This window comes from Onychomys torridus, chromosome 11 (assembly GCF_903995425.1).
Source record: "Onychomys torridus chromosome 11, mOncTor1.1, whole genome shotgun sequence".
NCBI classification, from domain to species: Eukaryota; Metazoa; Chordata; class Mammalia; order Rodentia; family Cricetidae; genus Onychomys; species Onychomys torridus.
The window spans coordinates 58,967,989-58,984,251 of record NC_050453.1 but is presented as its reverse complement, the minus strand read 5'-3'; the positions used below and the strand labels follow the sequence as shown (position 1 = coordinate 58,984,251).

The window sequence follows — 16,263 nt, the reverse complement described above, 5'->3', positions numbered from 1 at the left end:
GACATGGTGGTGAGTCGGAGAGATGACTAGAGTGTCCTCTTTGCGAAGGTTCTTGTCAATTTCCCTCACTGTCCAGTTTCTGGTAGTTCAGTCAATCCACAAGTTCCTTCCCCTCGGCTAGGAGTGAAAGAAGTAACAGCCTAATGGTGACAGGTCCACTCAGGACCCAGAGGCTTGTGGTCACCCGGCATTAAAGGTCCTCCCCACGATGACAGGCAGCCTGATTGATTATCCACAACCGGCCTGGACAATTTTGAAGTTGCGTGGGCCAGCTGAGTGTGACGGGGACGCAGCCTACGCAGCCAGCCTCGGAACCTTCGCCTCGGGCCCACGCGCCCGCGCGGGCACGTCCCGCTCGGTGCACCCTTCCACTTTTTCTTTCCCGGTTTTCTGAACCCCCGGGTCCGCGGGGCCTCCGGGCGCAGAGCCGCCCTCACGTGACGTAACCTAGGAGAGGCCCGCCCCTCCCGCGCGTGACGTCATCAGGCCGCGCGGCTGCCGAGCTTGGAGCCTGGAGTCCGACGGAGACTGCTCCGCAGCGGCTGGTCCGGGCGGGCGGCGGCGGCGCTCCGGCTGCTGAGCCGCCTGAGAGCCCCCCGCGCCCAGCCCCTCCGCTCGGGCGGCCACGGAGCCCAGGTGAGTGGGTGAGGCCGTGACACCCGACCTTCCCCCTCTGCCCTCAGCCTGGGGCGCGGCCTTCCCCCCCCCCCCCAGCCCTGGTGACCCCCCGGGTCGGGAGGAGACGCGGTGGGGCGCCGCAGGGTTAGCGCTGCCTTCTCGGCTTCCCCGGAGCAGCACCTGCCTGTCCCGGCAGAAGGTTTCACCTGGAAGGAAAGAATTCAGCCGAGAAACAGTTAAGGAGAAGTTTATTTAACAAAGCAAAGCTACACACTCCAAAGATGGGAGTGGGCTTTCTCGGAAGGTAGGTGGGAACAGCGCGCTGGGGTCTGTGTTGTGGGTTTTAAAGTTTTTTAAAAGAGCACTAAGGATGATATATTGATGCATGGAGGTAAGATGACACCCTTTCCCTCCCAAATTATAGTGGATCTCATGTCCCCTTGAAGGATATTCCCCCCCACCCCCGCCCCTAGTAATCTTGAAAAAAAAAAAAAAAAGAAGATGCTGGTGTCCAAACCGCAACACATTGTAATGAAGCCAGCCTTTTGAGGATGCAGACCCTTCTTTAACGTGCCTGTTGGCAATTTGTTAAGTACTCTGGGGCCTTGGTTTCTCATACGGTGGGAATATCCCAAATACAGCTTCACGGATGCTTCGCCACAGGGGTGCATGCATGGTTGGTTTCCTTGGTTCTGGTGTTAAGTTCCTACTAACCAGGAGACACAGTTACCAAGATACAGGTGTAGCATTCCACGACTACCGCCTATCTAATTCCCTGCCTTCCCAGGTCGCGCTAATACTTGAGGATGGTAAGCTTGGCGTTAGCAGGGAAGAACGCCATTATTTTTTCCTCTTAATTTTAGTCTTCTAGAATTTGATGCCCCTCCCCCATTCAGAATGGAACACCCCTATTCAGATATTAACAGAAGTTCTAGAATATGCCATTTCTGAAAGGAGACAAATGTGCTCTGGCTTTGTGCTGGGAAAAAGGTTGTTAGCCTGAGGTTACTGTCAGTTTTGACACCAACCTTAAGTCCCGATCACAGGCTGAATTCTGTAGTAAGACACCAGGAAAATTTCATAATCTTACTGAGAATTCAGCAAATCCCTAGAGTTTCTTGCAGCTCACAATTGAAACCATGTTGACTTAAGGAAAGATTTTAAACAGCAACCATTTACTTTAGAGAATCATCCTCTTGTTTTGTAAAATAGATGTTGCAGAGTTGTTGGAGGGAGGGTTGAGAGTGCTTTTGATGTAACTACATGAAAGATGAGAACTTAGAACCTCAGTTCTGCTTTTCAGAAACGATGATTGTGAACTTTGGAAGAAGAGTTTCTTTTCTTGGTTCATTTCAGAAAGTTTTGAATCCCAAGTAAAAGATTGTTCTAATCCTAACCACCTCCGTCGTATGCCTATAGTATGACTAAAGTCCGGCCACTCAGGAAAGTGTTCCTCACATTGCCTTTCAAATACATCATTATTCAGTGGATGCATACAAGTGAACTTTGCAATTCTGGTCGTTCTCTTATACCCATAGAGAATTGGACCCAGGAATCCACAGATACCCAAATCTGAGTGTGCTGGTCTGTGGTTTGGTTTGTTTTTTTTTGAGATGCAGTCCTGGCTGGCTTCGAACTCATTGTGTAGACTAGGGTGGCCTCCAGCTTGCAGCTGTCTGTCTCAGTCTCCTGAGTGCTTGGATTACAGGGGATAGACCACCCCACCTGGCTCTGAGGGCATGCAGAGTGTGCACAGTACTTGCATATACTTCATGAACATCCATCCCCCCCATGTACATCAAGGCAGTTCATACCTAAAACAATCAAGTTGTTTTATGCTGGTTAGTTTTGTGTGGTCATCTGAGAGGAAGGAAATTAATTGCCTACAGAAGATCAGGGTGCAGTCAGGCTGGTAGGGCATTTTCTTAATTAGTGATTGATAGGGGAGGGCTTAGCTCACTGTGCCACCCCTGGGCTGGCAGGTCCTGTGTTCTATAAGAAAGTAGGATGAGCCAGCTAGCTGGGTGGTGGTAGTGGAGGGAGAGGCTGGCAAATCTCTGTGAGTTCAAGGCCAGCATGGTCTACAGAGTGAGTTCTAGGATAGCCAGGGCTGCACAGAGAAACCCTGTCTCAAAAAAAAACAAAAAAAGGAAAAAAAGAAAAGAGAGTAAATTGAGCAAGTCATGAGGAACAAGCCAGTAAGGCACCCGTCCATGGCCTCTGTATCAGCTCCTGCCTCCTGGAGTATCAGTTCCCACCCAGTTTGAGTTCCTACCTCTTCTTTCAGTGGACTGTGGCTCAGTATATGCAAGCCAAATTAACCCTTTCCTCCCTAAGTTGCTCTGTTTGTTTTTCTTAAGACAGAGTTTCTCTGTGTAACCCTGGCTGTCCTGGAACTCATTCTGTAAACCAGGCCGGCCTCGAACTCAAGAGATCAGCCTACCTCCCAAGTGCAGGGGTTTAAAGGCATGCGCCACCACACCCGACTCCCAAGATGCTTTTTTGATCATGATATTTTAACACAGCACTAGTAACCCTGACTAAGATAGTATTGTTTAGGAAAATAATAAAAGTCTGTACATGTTTAAAATCAATACTTTACTTTTTGAATATTTTGATCCTTACTTGGTTGAATGTAAACATGTAGAACTAGTAGAACTCAGAGGAAGAAGAGATAACTTATTGAAGCTGGTGTTAGCTGGATTGTGATGGTGATGCCAGTGTCGGGAAGTTTGTGTTTAAGGAAGCCCCTTTTTAGTTCCTTAGTTTGTAAAGCTAAGTGTGTGTTCAGTTTCCCACTTCAAATAAGATCTCTTTTCTCTTGTAGCTGCATTGCCCAGGGATTCCTTTGTTCTTTCTTCATAGTGCTTGATGGGCGGCATTATGGCCCCCAAAGACATAATGACAAATACTCACGCCAAGTCCATCCTCAACTCGATGAACTCTCTCAGGAAGAGCAACACCCTCTGCGATGTGACTTTGAGAGTGGAGCAGAAAGACTTCCCTGCCCACCGGATTGTGCTGGCGGCCTGCAGTGACTATTTCTGTGCCATGTTCACTAGTGAGGTCAGTGCTAGTCACCGCCGCATAAGTGAACTCACGCGTGGAACCCTGTAGTTCATTTCAAGGAACAAAATAGCATGTGTGGGTGACTTGGCTGGTCTGTCTGACCAGCCAGGTGTCCCTTTCTTTCTTCATCATTGGTTGTGTGTCTTCTAAAGGGGCTGCTCAGTCAGAGAAGATGATGTTTTCCAGCAGAGGACCATTCTTTGGTTGAGCGTAGGAGCCCTGCCCTGTTAGAACTTCCAAACAAGCTTTCATAATAATAAATAAATAAAACATAAACTTGAAACCAGATATAGTGGCCCACACTTATAATCCCAACACTTGGGAAGCAGAAGGATCACCATAAATTTCAGGCCAGTGTGGGCTACAGAATAATACCCATCTCAAAAATAAAACAAAAACACTTAGCAATGAAAAAAAAATAGTTTGGTAAACCATTGAATTTGTATAATGTTTTAGTTAAATGGATAAGCCCTGACTAAGATGTGTAATGGCTTCCTCTTTTAAATTGCCAATAATTGTATGAAATGAGTATTCCTTCCACCAATGTAGATTTCAAATGAGGAGAAGAGGGGAATTTAATGAATGGTTATGCAGTATTAAGTTAGCCTGGCATGGTCGCACATACCTGTAATGCCAACATTGGGAGGTGGAAACAGGAGGATCAGGAATTCAAGGCTGGCCTCTTGGTGAGACTCTGTCTCATAAAAACTAAAATAAGGGCAGGGGATCTATTTTAATTGATCAAGTGCTTGCCCAGCATACACAAAGCTACAAGTTCAAGACCATCCTTGCCTACATACAGATTTTTAGGCCATTCTGGGCTATATGAGACATTTTCTCCAAAACCAAAATTAATTAGTTAAAACAAAATAAAATAGGGCTAGCAAGATAGTTCAGCAAGTAAAGACACTTTCTACCAGACCTGATGAACCCAGTTTCAATTCCTGGGACCCACATGGTGGAAGGAGAAAACCAACTCTGGTGCGCGTGCGTGTGTGTGTGTGTGTGTGTGTGTGTGTGTGTGTGTGTGTGTGTGTGTCTATGTCTTTCTATATGTTTATGTACATTTGAGATGGCTAGCCCTGTAAAGGAGCCGCATGTGACACATGAGTTTGGTCCCCAGAACTCGCATAAAGGTAGAAGGAAAGAACCCACTGGCCTCCACCCATGCAGGGCACTTGAGTCATGAAAGAATATAAAGCTAGTTGGTTTTCTAGTTTTAACTATGTCATGGGTTTTTCTTTCTGTGTGGTGAATAAGTGAATCAAAATATAATTGATAGAGTATAAAGCCCTAAGGGAAGTGCCACAGCTTCAGAATGGCCGTCCTAACTGTCTGGAAGCTCACTGAGAGAGAGAATCGGGGAGCGGGCAAGTGTTTGAGTGACTCATTGAGCTGTGCGATACTTCTGTTTGTGAGCTCATGACAATAAAGTGTTTTTTAAGTTCCTCACATGTCAAAATAAAAATATTTGAACAAGTCTTTATAAATATTTTAAGTTTAAAATATATGAATAATTATTATGTATTTAAACTTAGACATAAATTATTTCATTATGCTGACTTTTTAGGGTTTTTTTTGTTTTTAAGATTTAAAAAAAAAAAATGGGGGCTGGAGAGATGGCTCAGCAGTTAAGAGCATCGGCTGCTCTTCCAAAGGACCTGGGTTCAATTCCCAGCACCCACATGACAGCTCACAACTGTCTGTAACTCCAGTTCCAGCAGACCCGACACCCTCACACAGAATATATATGGGCAAAACACCACTACACATTAAATAAATGAATAAACCTTTTTTAAGAAGATTAAAAAATGTATGTCTATATGTGTGTGAGCACTGGCATGAATTTTATGTGCATCATGTCCAAGCTGGTGTGTCCTTAGAGTCCATAGGCTGTCAGATCCTCTGGAACTGGAGCTACAGTGGTTGTGAGCCATCTGATGCGGGTGCTTCAAGAATAGTAACCACCTCCAACCCTCTGGTTTGGTGTGTGTGCTTCTGTCTTTGAGACAGAATCTCACTATATAGCCCAAGTTGGTCTGAAGTACTCCATCTTTCTGCCTCAGCCTCCTCAAGTACAGAGATTACAGATGTGGGCCACCCATGCCTGGCTATGATAAGACTCTTTAAAAAGCATTTCTAACCACCAGCATTTTCTTTAGTTAGCACCTGTCACCATAATGAAGTAGTTGCTAGAACCAGAGAGAGGAAGTATGATAATAACTATATTTGTGGGCCCAGTTACAGTGCCAAGTTTGTCGTTCACCCTGGGAGTAAATATTACATTTCATTTTACAAATGAAGAAGGGTCTCAATAAATGTCGTGCCCAAGGTCACAGAGCTTTGGAATGCTGCATGCAGATGGGCTTTGTCTCTGCAGCTTGTGACTGTAAAGCCTAGCTCTTAGCTCCTTTGCTCAGTCATAAGGCTAGTAAGAGAAATAGAAAGCTCTCAGGTCATTCTGGCTAATCCAAGCTAATTTAAAAACTGTCTTGAATAATACAACAGCACAGATCTCTCGCCTATACTGTTCTCCATGATGTCTGCCCCCAGAGCATTGGCATTTAGCTGGGTGGGTAAGGGGTGTTCACCACAAGTGCTGATTGTGAAATGGGCTGAGACTGCCAGCTGCTGATTGTGTATGTCCTGATTGCTGTCATCTTGGAGAAAGTCTGTCTGCACTGTTTTTTCAACACTGAGAAATTTGTAGAGTCTTGGAAAATAACTCATTTCTTCTCATACACAATTCTTTGTTTGTTTTAAACAAGGCTTCTCTGTGCCTGTCCTAGAACTCCTGTTGACCAGGCTGGCCTTGAACTTGGAGATCTGCCTCCCTCTACCTGGTATTAAAGACAACGTGTATCACTAATGATTTTTTTTTTCTTTATGTACGGAATTGGTTTTGTAAAGAATTTTTTTTGTTACTCTCTGGGCTGATGGAGAATTCAAAGATGATAGCCATTTAATTAATAATGGAAGTACAGCCGGGCGGTGGTGGTGCACGCCTGTAATCCCAGCACTCTTGAGGCAGAGGCAGGTGAGTTTGAGGCCAGCCTGGTTTACAAAGTGAGTTCCAGAACAGCCTCCAAAGCTACAGAGAAACCCTGTCTCGAAAAAAAAAAACAAAAAAAAAAACAAAAACAAAAAAAAATAATGGAAGTACCTAGAGTGTTGTAATAGGAGTTGGTGGTGTGTGAGAACACGGGTGTGAGTGTGCTCACCCTTGTGAGGCCATTGTCACTTGTCCTCCTTAGTAACTCTCCACCTTACTTTTTGAGACAGGGTCTCTCAGTGAGAACTGAGCTCTCTACTTGCGGCTTGATTGACAAGTGAGTTGTGGGATCTGCCTATCTCTGCCCTAAGGCTCTGAGGTCACAGGTGCATTTTCAATATTTTGCAAAACCACCAAACAGCTGAGTTGTGCTCTAATAGGCTGATCCTTCTTTCCTTCTTTCTTTCTTTCTTTCTTTCTTTCTTTCTTTCTTTCTTTCTTTCTTTCTTTCTTTCTCACTTTCTCTCTCTCTCTCCCTCTCTCTCTCTCTCTCTCTCTTTTTTTCTTCCAGTTTTTCAAGATAGGGCTTTTCTGGGCTGGAACTCACTGGAACTGGAACTCACTCTGCAGACCAGGCTGGCCTCAAACTCAGAGATCTGCCTGCCTCTGCCTCTTGGGATTAAAGGCCTGCACCAGCACCACCCGGCTTGTATTTGCTTTTGATATAGGATGTCACAACCAGCCAGAGCAGCTCTAGCTCACTGCAGTCCTGTTGCCCCTCCTCCAGGCTCAAACAGTTAACAGAAGAGCCCCTTACAGTGATCTGCATGCCCTTTTTCCATCCTGATGGTCTCTGAGGGCAGATGAGAGGAATGTGGTAATCACAGAGGAGGTTGTAGCTATACACCTCAGAGTCCTGTTTCTATTTTATCCACACATGGTGGCAAATACTTGTAATCTCAGCCCTCAGAAGTCTAGGGCAAGAGGGTGGCTACAAGTTAAAGGGCAGCTTGGGCTACACACTGAAAACCAGGCCAGCCACAACTACCTAGCGTATGGGTGGTAGGCAGGAGAAGAGAGATAATGTTTTATCATAAAGGCACATGGACACTAGTGGTAAGTTTATGAAACTTTTGTATTCTGTTCTCTAAAACATCTGTGTTGGTTTTAATATGGAATCGGGTTGTTAATTAGTCTCTAAAATATTTGATATTCTACTGTTCACTCCTAGGGATACAGTCAACTGCCCACTCTATTTGCAGATTTACAAATATATGCCATACTTGCTATATACAAATCAAATAAAAAAGATGATGATTTAAACATTTTTTAGGCATGGCTTTATATAAATATAAAATGTGCATTGTGTTTTGCCATGGGTGTTGGGGTCCCCTGAAACTAGAGTTACAGACAGGTGTGATCTGTCATGTGGGTGCTGGGAATTGAACTTGAGTCCTCTAGAAAAGCAGTCAGTGGTCTTAACCCCTGAGCCATCTCTCCAGCCGATTTAAACATTTTTTTAAAGATTTATTTATTTATTATGTATACAACATTCTGCCTCCATGTATGCCTGCCGACCAGAAAAGGGCACCAGATCTCATTACAGATGGCTGTGAGCCACCATGTTGTTGCTGGGAATTGAACTCCGGACCTCTGGAAGACAAGCCAGTGCTCTTAACCTCTGAGCCATCTACAGCCCCCTGATTTAAACATTTTTATAAAATTATTTTATGTGTGTTTTGCCTGCATGTATGACTGTGCTTTATATGTGTGCCTGTTGCCTATGGAGGTCAGAAAATGGCATCAATCCACTGACACTGGTTTATGGATGACTGTGAGACGCCATGTGTGCTGGGAATTGAACCCAGGTCCTCTGGAAGAGCAGCCACTGGTACCCTTAACCACTAAGCTAGCTCTCCAGCTATTGTTTTTAAAAGATGTATATTTAATTAGTTCCAGCATCCCTTTAAGCTCTTAGGCTTAAATTGTGGAATTAAAAGTACCATTCTTTTCTACCTCATGACTTTTCAGCTTTCAGAGAAGGGGAAGCCATATGTTGACATTCAAGGTTTAACTGCTTCTACTATGGAAATTCTGTTGGACTTTGTATACACAGAAACAGTACATGTGACAGTGGAGAATGTTCAAGAACTGCTCCCTGCAGCCTGTCTACTTCAGCTGAAAGGTACAGTTGATAAAAGATGTCCTTGTTCATGACTCATTAGTGCTGGACGTGTTTTTCATTGATGTAAAATTAATCAAGAGACTTTCAGAGACCTGTCTAGAAGCATGACTTTTGAATCTTTGAGCATGAAAGATCAGATGTATTTAAGAGCAGTGCAGAAAAATCTCTCCAGATATGAGTATTTGGCTCTTGTAAAAGAAAACGTTTAAACTCTTTCTGTTTTTGACAATATGGAAAAGCCAGGTGTGGTGGCTAACAGTAGTAATCCCAGCACTTAGGAAGCTGAGACAAGAGGATTGTGTGAGTTTTAAGCCAGTTTAGACTATAAAATGAGACTATGTCTCAAAACCAAGCCAAAGGACTGAAGAGATGCCTCAGTGGTTAAGAGCATGGGCTGCTCTTCAGGACAACCTGTGTTTGAGTCCCAGCACCCAGTTGGTGATGTACAACTATTTGTGACTCCATTTCCTGGGAATCTGGTGCCCTCTTCTGGGCACCAGGCATGAAAATGGTACACAGATAAACATGCAGGCAAAGCACCCATACACATAGGATAATTAAACAAACAAAACAGAAGAATGGAAAATACAGGAATTTCCTTAATACATACATACATGCATACCTACATAGTACTCATGTAAGGATTGCCCAGAAACTAATAAATAGCATTCACTGCCTTGGAGAGATACTGTTGAACTTGTCATTAGATGGCTGTGGGCATGGAGATGCTAAGAGGGCTTGTCATTATAAACCTTATTATATATTTAAATCTTGGAATCATGTAAAATAACTTTAAAAAATTCATTTTTGTTAATTTTTTATGTGAATAATTGTTATGCTTGAAAGTGTGACCTTTGGTGGCCACAGAGATCAGAAGAAGGGGTCAGATCCCCTGGAACTGGAGTTACAAGCAATTGTGAGCTGTGTTCTGGATGCTGGGAACTTGAACCTAGATTTCTTTAAGGGTGACAAGGGTGGTGGTAGCACACGCCTTTAATCCCAGCACTCGGGAGGCAGAGCCAGGCGGATCTCTGTGAGTTCAAGGCCAGCCTGGGCTACAGAGTGAGATCCTGGACAAGTACAAAGCTACACAGAGAAACCCTGTCTCAAAAAACAAACTACAAACAAAAAAAGAGTGACAGGTGCTTTTAATGGCTGAGCCATTTCTCCAGTACCCTTGTTTGGTTTTAGTTTTGGTTTTTGAGACAGGGTTTAACGATGTAACTGTGGGTGTCCAGGAACTCGCTGACCAGGCTGGCCTTGAACTCAAGCATATCCACCTGCCTCTTCCTCCTGAGCACTGGAATTAGAGACGTGCACCACCATGTCTTACAGAGTTAGAAAATTAAGAATTAAATTTATGCAAGATGCAGTGGCACACACATTTAATCCCAGCACTCAGGAGAGAGATACAGACAGATATTGGTGGGTTTGAGTCCAGTCTGGTCTACATCATGCGCTCCAGGCCAGCAAGGACTGCATAGTAAGACCCTGCCTCAAAAGACAAAACAAAAAAAGCATTGAGTTTATGCACTGCACTTCTTTTTTCCAGTGCCAGGGATTGAACCCAGGGCCTTGTGCATGCTGAGCTGCTCCAGGAGCAGAGCTGCTTTTCTGTTAAGCTGTATCCCAAGCTTCTGTTCTGAACTCTCTCGTGAGAGAGTTGTGGGATGGTTTTCCTTCACTAGAGGGCTTGTTTGTCTGTTATTGAGACAGAGTTTCTCTATGTAACACCCGTGGCTGTCTTAGAACTCGGTTTGTAGACCAGGCTGGCTTCTAACTCACAGAGATCCACATGCCTCTTATCTCCCATCTGCTAGGATTAAAGTGTGTGCCACCACACCCAACCTCACTGGAGTTTTAAAGTAAGTTTGATATAGGGATTAGAGAGTTGGCTCAGTGGTTAAGAGCTCTTGTCTCCTAGAGAACCTGGATTCAATTCCCAGCATTCACATGGTGACTCGCAACTGCCTTTATAGCTCCAGTTCTAAGGATCTGTCTGACAAGTATCTCCTTGGGCACTGAATGCAATGATTCATTTATATACATCCAGACATAATACTTATACACATAAAATAAAAGTAAGTAAATCTTAAAATGAACAAACAAAAACTTTATATGGAGGAGAAAATAAGAAAATTGCAAATTTGTTACTGTTTTTAGATTGGTTCCAGTAGCTAAAAATTTACAGCTTCTGATGATGGTGTGAGTGTCCTTGAAACTAGGTCAGACTTGATACACTCATTTTAAAGATGAAGCAGAAGCAGAGATAAAGGACTTTTAAAAGTGACATAGTACATAAGACAGAGATAAATTGAATGCCTTGACCATAAATTTTCTAACTTGTGTGTGAAGGTGTGGAGCCAGTGTTCTTCTGATAGATAACATGTAGAGAAGATGTAAAATCCAAGACTGTAAGGCCACTTCACACTTGGCGAAGTGTGCTGAAGTCTGCTCACTGCTTGTGTTTGTCCTAGGTGTGAAGCAAGCCTGCTGTGAGTTCTTAGAAAGTCAGCTGGACCCTTCTAATTGCCTGGGTATCAGGGATTTTGCTGAAACTCACAATTGCGTTGACCTGATGCAAGCAGCTGAGGTTTTTAGCCAGAAGCATTTTCCTGAAGTGGTGCAGCATGAAGAGTTCATTCTCCTTAGTCAAGGAGAGGTGGAGAAGCTAATCAAGTGTGATGAAATCCAGGTACAGCTTTGGCTTGCTGGCATGGTGTCTTTAAAACTGGGCCATTACACATTACAGAGCAGCGTGGAGTGACCATACCGTGTCCATATTATTACTACTCCATATTATGGAGTGACTATATTATGTCCCTATTATTATTACTCCACATTGTGGAGTGTCCATACTATGTCCATATTATTATTATTCCATATTGTGGAGTGACCATATTATGCCCATATGATTATTATTACTTCATATTGTGGAGTGTCCATATTATGTCCATATTGTTATTACTCCATATTATGGAGTGTCCATATTATGGCTTCATAATCAAATACCCAGATTGGTGACAAAGGTTTTAATTTATTTACATTTTTATGGAGGGAAAAAAATCTGCCCCTTAATCAAATATATTCATTCCAGTGGTAAACAAATAAGCAGAAATTGGAAATTAGGTAAATTTCTATGCAATATTACCCACTGGCTGTGTAGTAGTGTTTGTTTGTTGTATATAGGTATAGCTAGGCTTAAAATGGGAGTGAGGAATCCAACAGAGGGCTGATCTGTCTTTGAAGCCTGTAGCTTTAATCTCCAGTGGACTAGTTCTTTAGTTAGTAGCTTCTAGAAAGATACTCAGAGTCAAGTCCTGTGTCATATGTACCTATTGAGTTCATTTCTCCACTGAAATATATTACCAAGCTTCTGTTCCTGGGTCTAGATGAGACGCATTAGAAAGTATCAGGATTGGTTTAATACTTTTATATGCTGTAGGACAGTTTACTCCTTAAAGAAATTCCATGGCCAATCCAGCCAGGCATGCTTTTTCATACCTGTAATCCCAGTACTCAAGAGGCTGCTGAGCCAGGAGGGTCATGAGCTTGCCTTGGCAACATAGTGAGACCTTGTCTCAAAAAAAAAAAAAGAAGAAGAAGAAGAAGAAGAAGAAGAAGAAGAAGAAGAAGAAGAAGAAGAAGAAGAAGAAGGAAGAAGAAGGAAGAAGAAGGAAGAAGAAGGAAGAAGAAGAAGAAGAAGAAGAAGAAGAAGAAGAAGAAGAAGAAGAAGAAGAAAAGAAAAAGCACCATAGGAGAAAAGAAATTCTGTGATATACTTTGTGAATCCTAATTGGCTAGAAAATGGATTTGTATGTTATAAAAGAAAAGGTTTTAAATACACTTTTATTGAATTTTAGCCAACCTTTCTTTAACAAATGTTGGAAGGCAAAACTGATGAGAACATGTTGGTAAATTGTTTGCACCTAGAGGGAGTTTATTCCCCAGTTTGACTTTCCTATCAGCCTAGAGAGATACTGTTAGAGATGCTGCTGAGTCAAAAATGTGCTGGTCTTGTTCTCCACCTGATGAGGCTGCACTTGTGTCCTTGTTCAGATGGTGAGAGGCATGGCCACAAAATGCATTCTTCACATTTAGGAGCCAGTAAGCTAGAAAATTATGACTCTCCTTTTAAAAATTTTAATATTTGTTTTTGAGATAAGGTTTCTCTCTGTAGCCCTGGCTGGTCTGGAATTGATCAAGCTGGCTTTGAACCTAGAGATCCACCTGCCTGTGACAGGCTTTCTTTCTGGGGAGGGCCACCAACCAGCTCCCAGCTCTTGACATGGGGACTTATTATTAGTTATGAATGCTCACCCTTACCTTAGCTCTTATTAATCTGTTTCTCTTTATCTACCTTTTGCCTCAGGGCTTTTTACCTTTCTTCCTGTACGTCCTACTGTGTGTCTGCTGGCTGGCAGCTGCCTGACTGGCCCTGGTGTCTCCCTCTTTTTCTCCTTTGTTCTCTTCTTCTCTCCTCTCGTGAGCCTAGATTTCTCCTCCTGTTTATTCTGCCTGCCAGCCCCATGTATCCCTCTCCTGCCTAGGTATTGGCCATTTAGCTCTTTATTAGACCAATCAGGTGCCTTAGGCAGGCAAGGTGATAGATCAACATATCTTATCATAATTAATAGATGCAGCAGAAACAAATGTAACACATCTTTACATAGTTAAATATTCCACAACACCTACCTCATTTTTTAATTTTGTGTGTGTGTTTCCATGTTGGAGTTGGAATTGGTAGGTCTTGGGCATGATAGGCCAGTACTCTACCATGGAACCACCCTGGACCCAGCTCTTGAGTTTCTGACTTATGGCATCATTCCTGGTGCTTCCACCTGACAGCTGTCTCCAGTTATCAGAAACTGTGGCTCAGAGGTGAACGTCATACCATAGTAAGTTATAGAGCCAGGATTCAAGATGGTGCCACACACATCTATAACTCTGGTGTTTGGGAGGCAGAGCTGGGAAATTCAAAGCTATCCTGAACTACAGAAGAAACTCTGTCTCAAGAAACCAACAAAAGAAAATAAAAGGAAAAAAATTTAAAGGAAAAAATTTAAAAGCTGGGTGTGGTATGTTGGACCTTTATTTCCAGCACTTAGGAGTGGAGGAAGAGAATCAGTTAAAAACCTTCCTTTGCCAATAGTGAGTATCAGGCTAGCTTGGGCTACATGAGACCCTTTCCTAACAACACCCAAAATGGGCTGTGTGTTCTCAAGGCCTTTCCCCCCAACTGAGGTGCGAGCTCACCACCAGCTGTCCCGTTTGCATCCAGTTGTCCTCATGAGGAGATTAGCACACACATCAGTCATTTGGGACCTCTGTAGAATCTGGATAAAGTAAGATGGGACAGAAGAGCAAATAGCTAACCGTAATCAGGCCAATATGAAAAACAACTTAAGCATTCTTTTATGTAGTTTTCCTTCCACATATATTAGGACTGGCCTTTGCTTTTTTCTGGAGTGACAAAAGATTTTTTTTTTTTCCTGTTCTATAAACCAGCCCCAAATTGGAACCAGATGTCTTGAGTTCCACTTGAGTTTCCTCTTATTAAATAAAACAGTAGGACCAGGCATGGTGCAGCTAGTCTGTAATTCTGTAACTAAGTGGGAAGGTTGGTGTCATGAGGTTCAGGGATTCAAGGTTGTCTTGGTTCAAAACCAGTCTGGGTTCTAAGACTTCTCAAAAAAAGAATATGCAGCAAACCAACAGTACTTCAAACAGAGGGAACAATGTGTCATATTGACTAAAACGGCACGGGCTTTACAGTCAGACTTAGAACATTTGTGATGTGTTACCTGCTGGTTAGCCTTTCTTTTCCTCTTCTATAACATATGGATAATGTTAGCACTTCCTACACTGGACTGTCTGTCTCAAGCATTAAATGACAGTGCCTTGTCTGACACATAAGAAAAATATGAAGAATACTCATTTTTCCCCATGATGAATCATTAACTTCTCTGCACATTGAGTAGTTTCTCTGCAATTTTAGTTTACTTGTTTTTAAAGAAAGGACAATTTTTCTTAATAATGGCTAGCCTGCATCCTCCCCAGCTTCTGTCAGTAAGATGGATTGCCTTGATCTTCCACACACTGATCCAGAATTGCCACAGCCGGAGTCTAGCCTATTGTACCAGAGAAGACTTGAACCCATCCTCGACCTCCTAGCCCTTCTGAGTGTTCTCCCCATGGTCATCACAACAGTTTTTTGGGTTTTTTTTTTGTTTTTGTTTTTTTAAGCAAACATCTCGATTTGTTACTGTCCTGCTTGAAACAGGACAACAGTATCAAATGGTGTCCAGCAGTCTGATGCTTACCTCCAACTCTGTCACCCTTCCTCCTTTCATTGGATGAGACAGCTAAAATGTCCCCAAGTGTCAGTTCTTTATGCTCTGTTCAGTGCTGTCCATTAGGAAATTCTTTCAAGATGGATTAAATTCCCTTGTCTAGTCTGATAGCCACTGGACATGGTTGTTGGGCTTCGGGACATAGTTAAGATGTTGGACTCTGTTTATTTTAGTTAAATGCCACTCCTGTGTCAGACAGGACAGCTGGTCCAGAGCTTCTGGGCGCACGTTTTTATAGAGTGCTCTTGGGGATTTTGAGATAAGATCTTAGTCTACATCTCTAGCTGGGCCAGAACTCGCTACGTAGCAACCCTCTTGCCGCCTCAGCCTTCTAAGTGCTGGGATTATCAGTGTGTGCTGCCACCCCTGGCCCGTGAGTACTCCTTTTTCATTCTTCCAGATTTCGCCTTACTACTTCAGGGATATTTTTCCTGACATATCAGCCTGTTTAATTAAAAAAAAAAAAAAAGCCTTTTACTCAGCCTGTTTAACTTTGGCACAGTTGGCTTCACCTTAATCTGTTGCTATTTCAGCCAGCAGTTGCAACCCCTAGCAGTTGCTTCCCTGGCAGTGTCTGGCTGCTCAGGCCCGCAGCCTGGTGGGAATTCTTTCTGTTCCTGCAGACACCAGCTCTGTTGCTGCCGCTAAAGGTAGCTTTACCTGAATCTCTATCATTCTGTTCATAAATAAGACTAGAGATTTAAAGGCTGGGATCAAAACCTGCTAGCTCAGAGAGGCTGAGTAGCAACAGCTAACCTTCTCTCCTTGATGGAGTCTTCCCAAAAGAGAATGTCGTCCTGCTCTGCCAAAACAAAAAAGAAATCATGCCACTCCAGATCCCTCCCTGCTACTTCCTGTGTATCTCACTATCTCTTCCAGATGCCCTCTGATGCTCTATGATTACTTTCTGTCAACTAGTTGTTAACTCAGCCTCCTGACCCAAGGTTAGTTTTATTTAACACAAATGCAGACTCTGGGTTCACAGTGTGATTAAATAGCCCCCGACATTTCCCCCTTTTTGTCTAAATAAAAAGGAAGGCTTTAAT

The 16,263-nt window shown here is 43.2% G+C and overlaps 1 protein-coding gene across 1 annotated transcript in view; it reads left to right on the top strand.

Moving 5' to 3' along the window:
* Positions 1-463: 463 nt before the first annotated feature.
* Klhl12 (kelch like family member 12) overlaps positions 464-16,263 on the top strand; it is a 34,925-nt gene continuing 19,125 nt past the window's right edge. The window contains 4 exon segments of the mRNA XM_036202465.1: positions 464-636; positions 3,484-3,684; positions 8,711-8,864; positions 11,342-11,559. Coding sequence (XP_036058358.1) covers positions 3,490-3,684; positions 8,711-8,864; positions 11,342-11,559 — 567 coding nt within the window. The 5' untranslated portion in view covers positions 464-636; positions 3,484-3,489.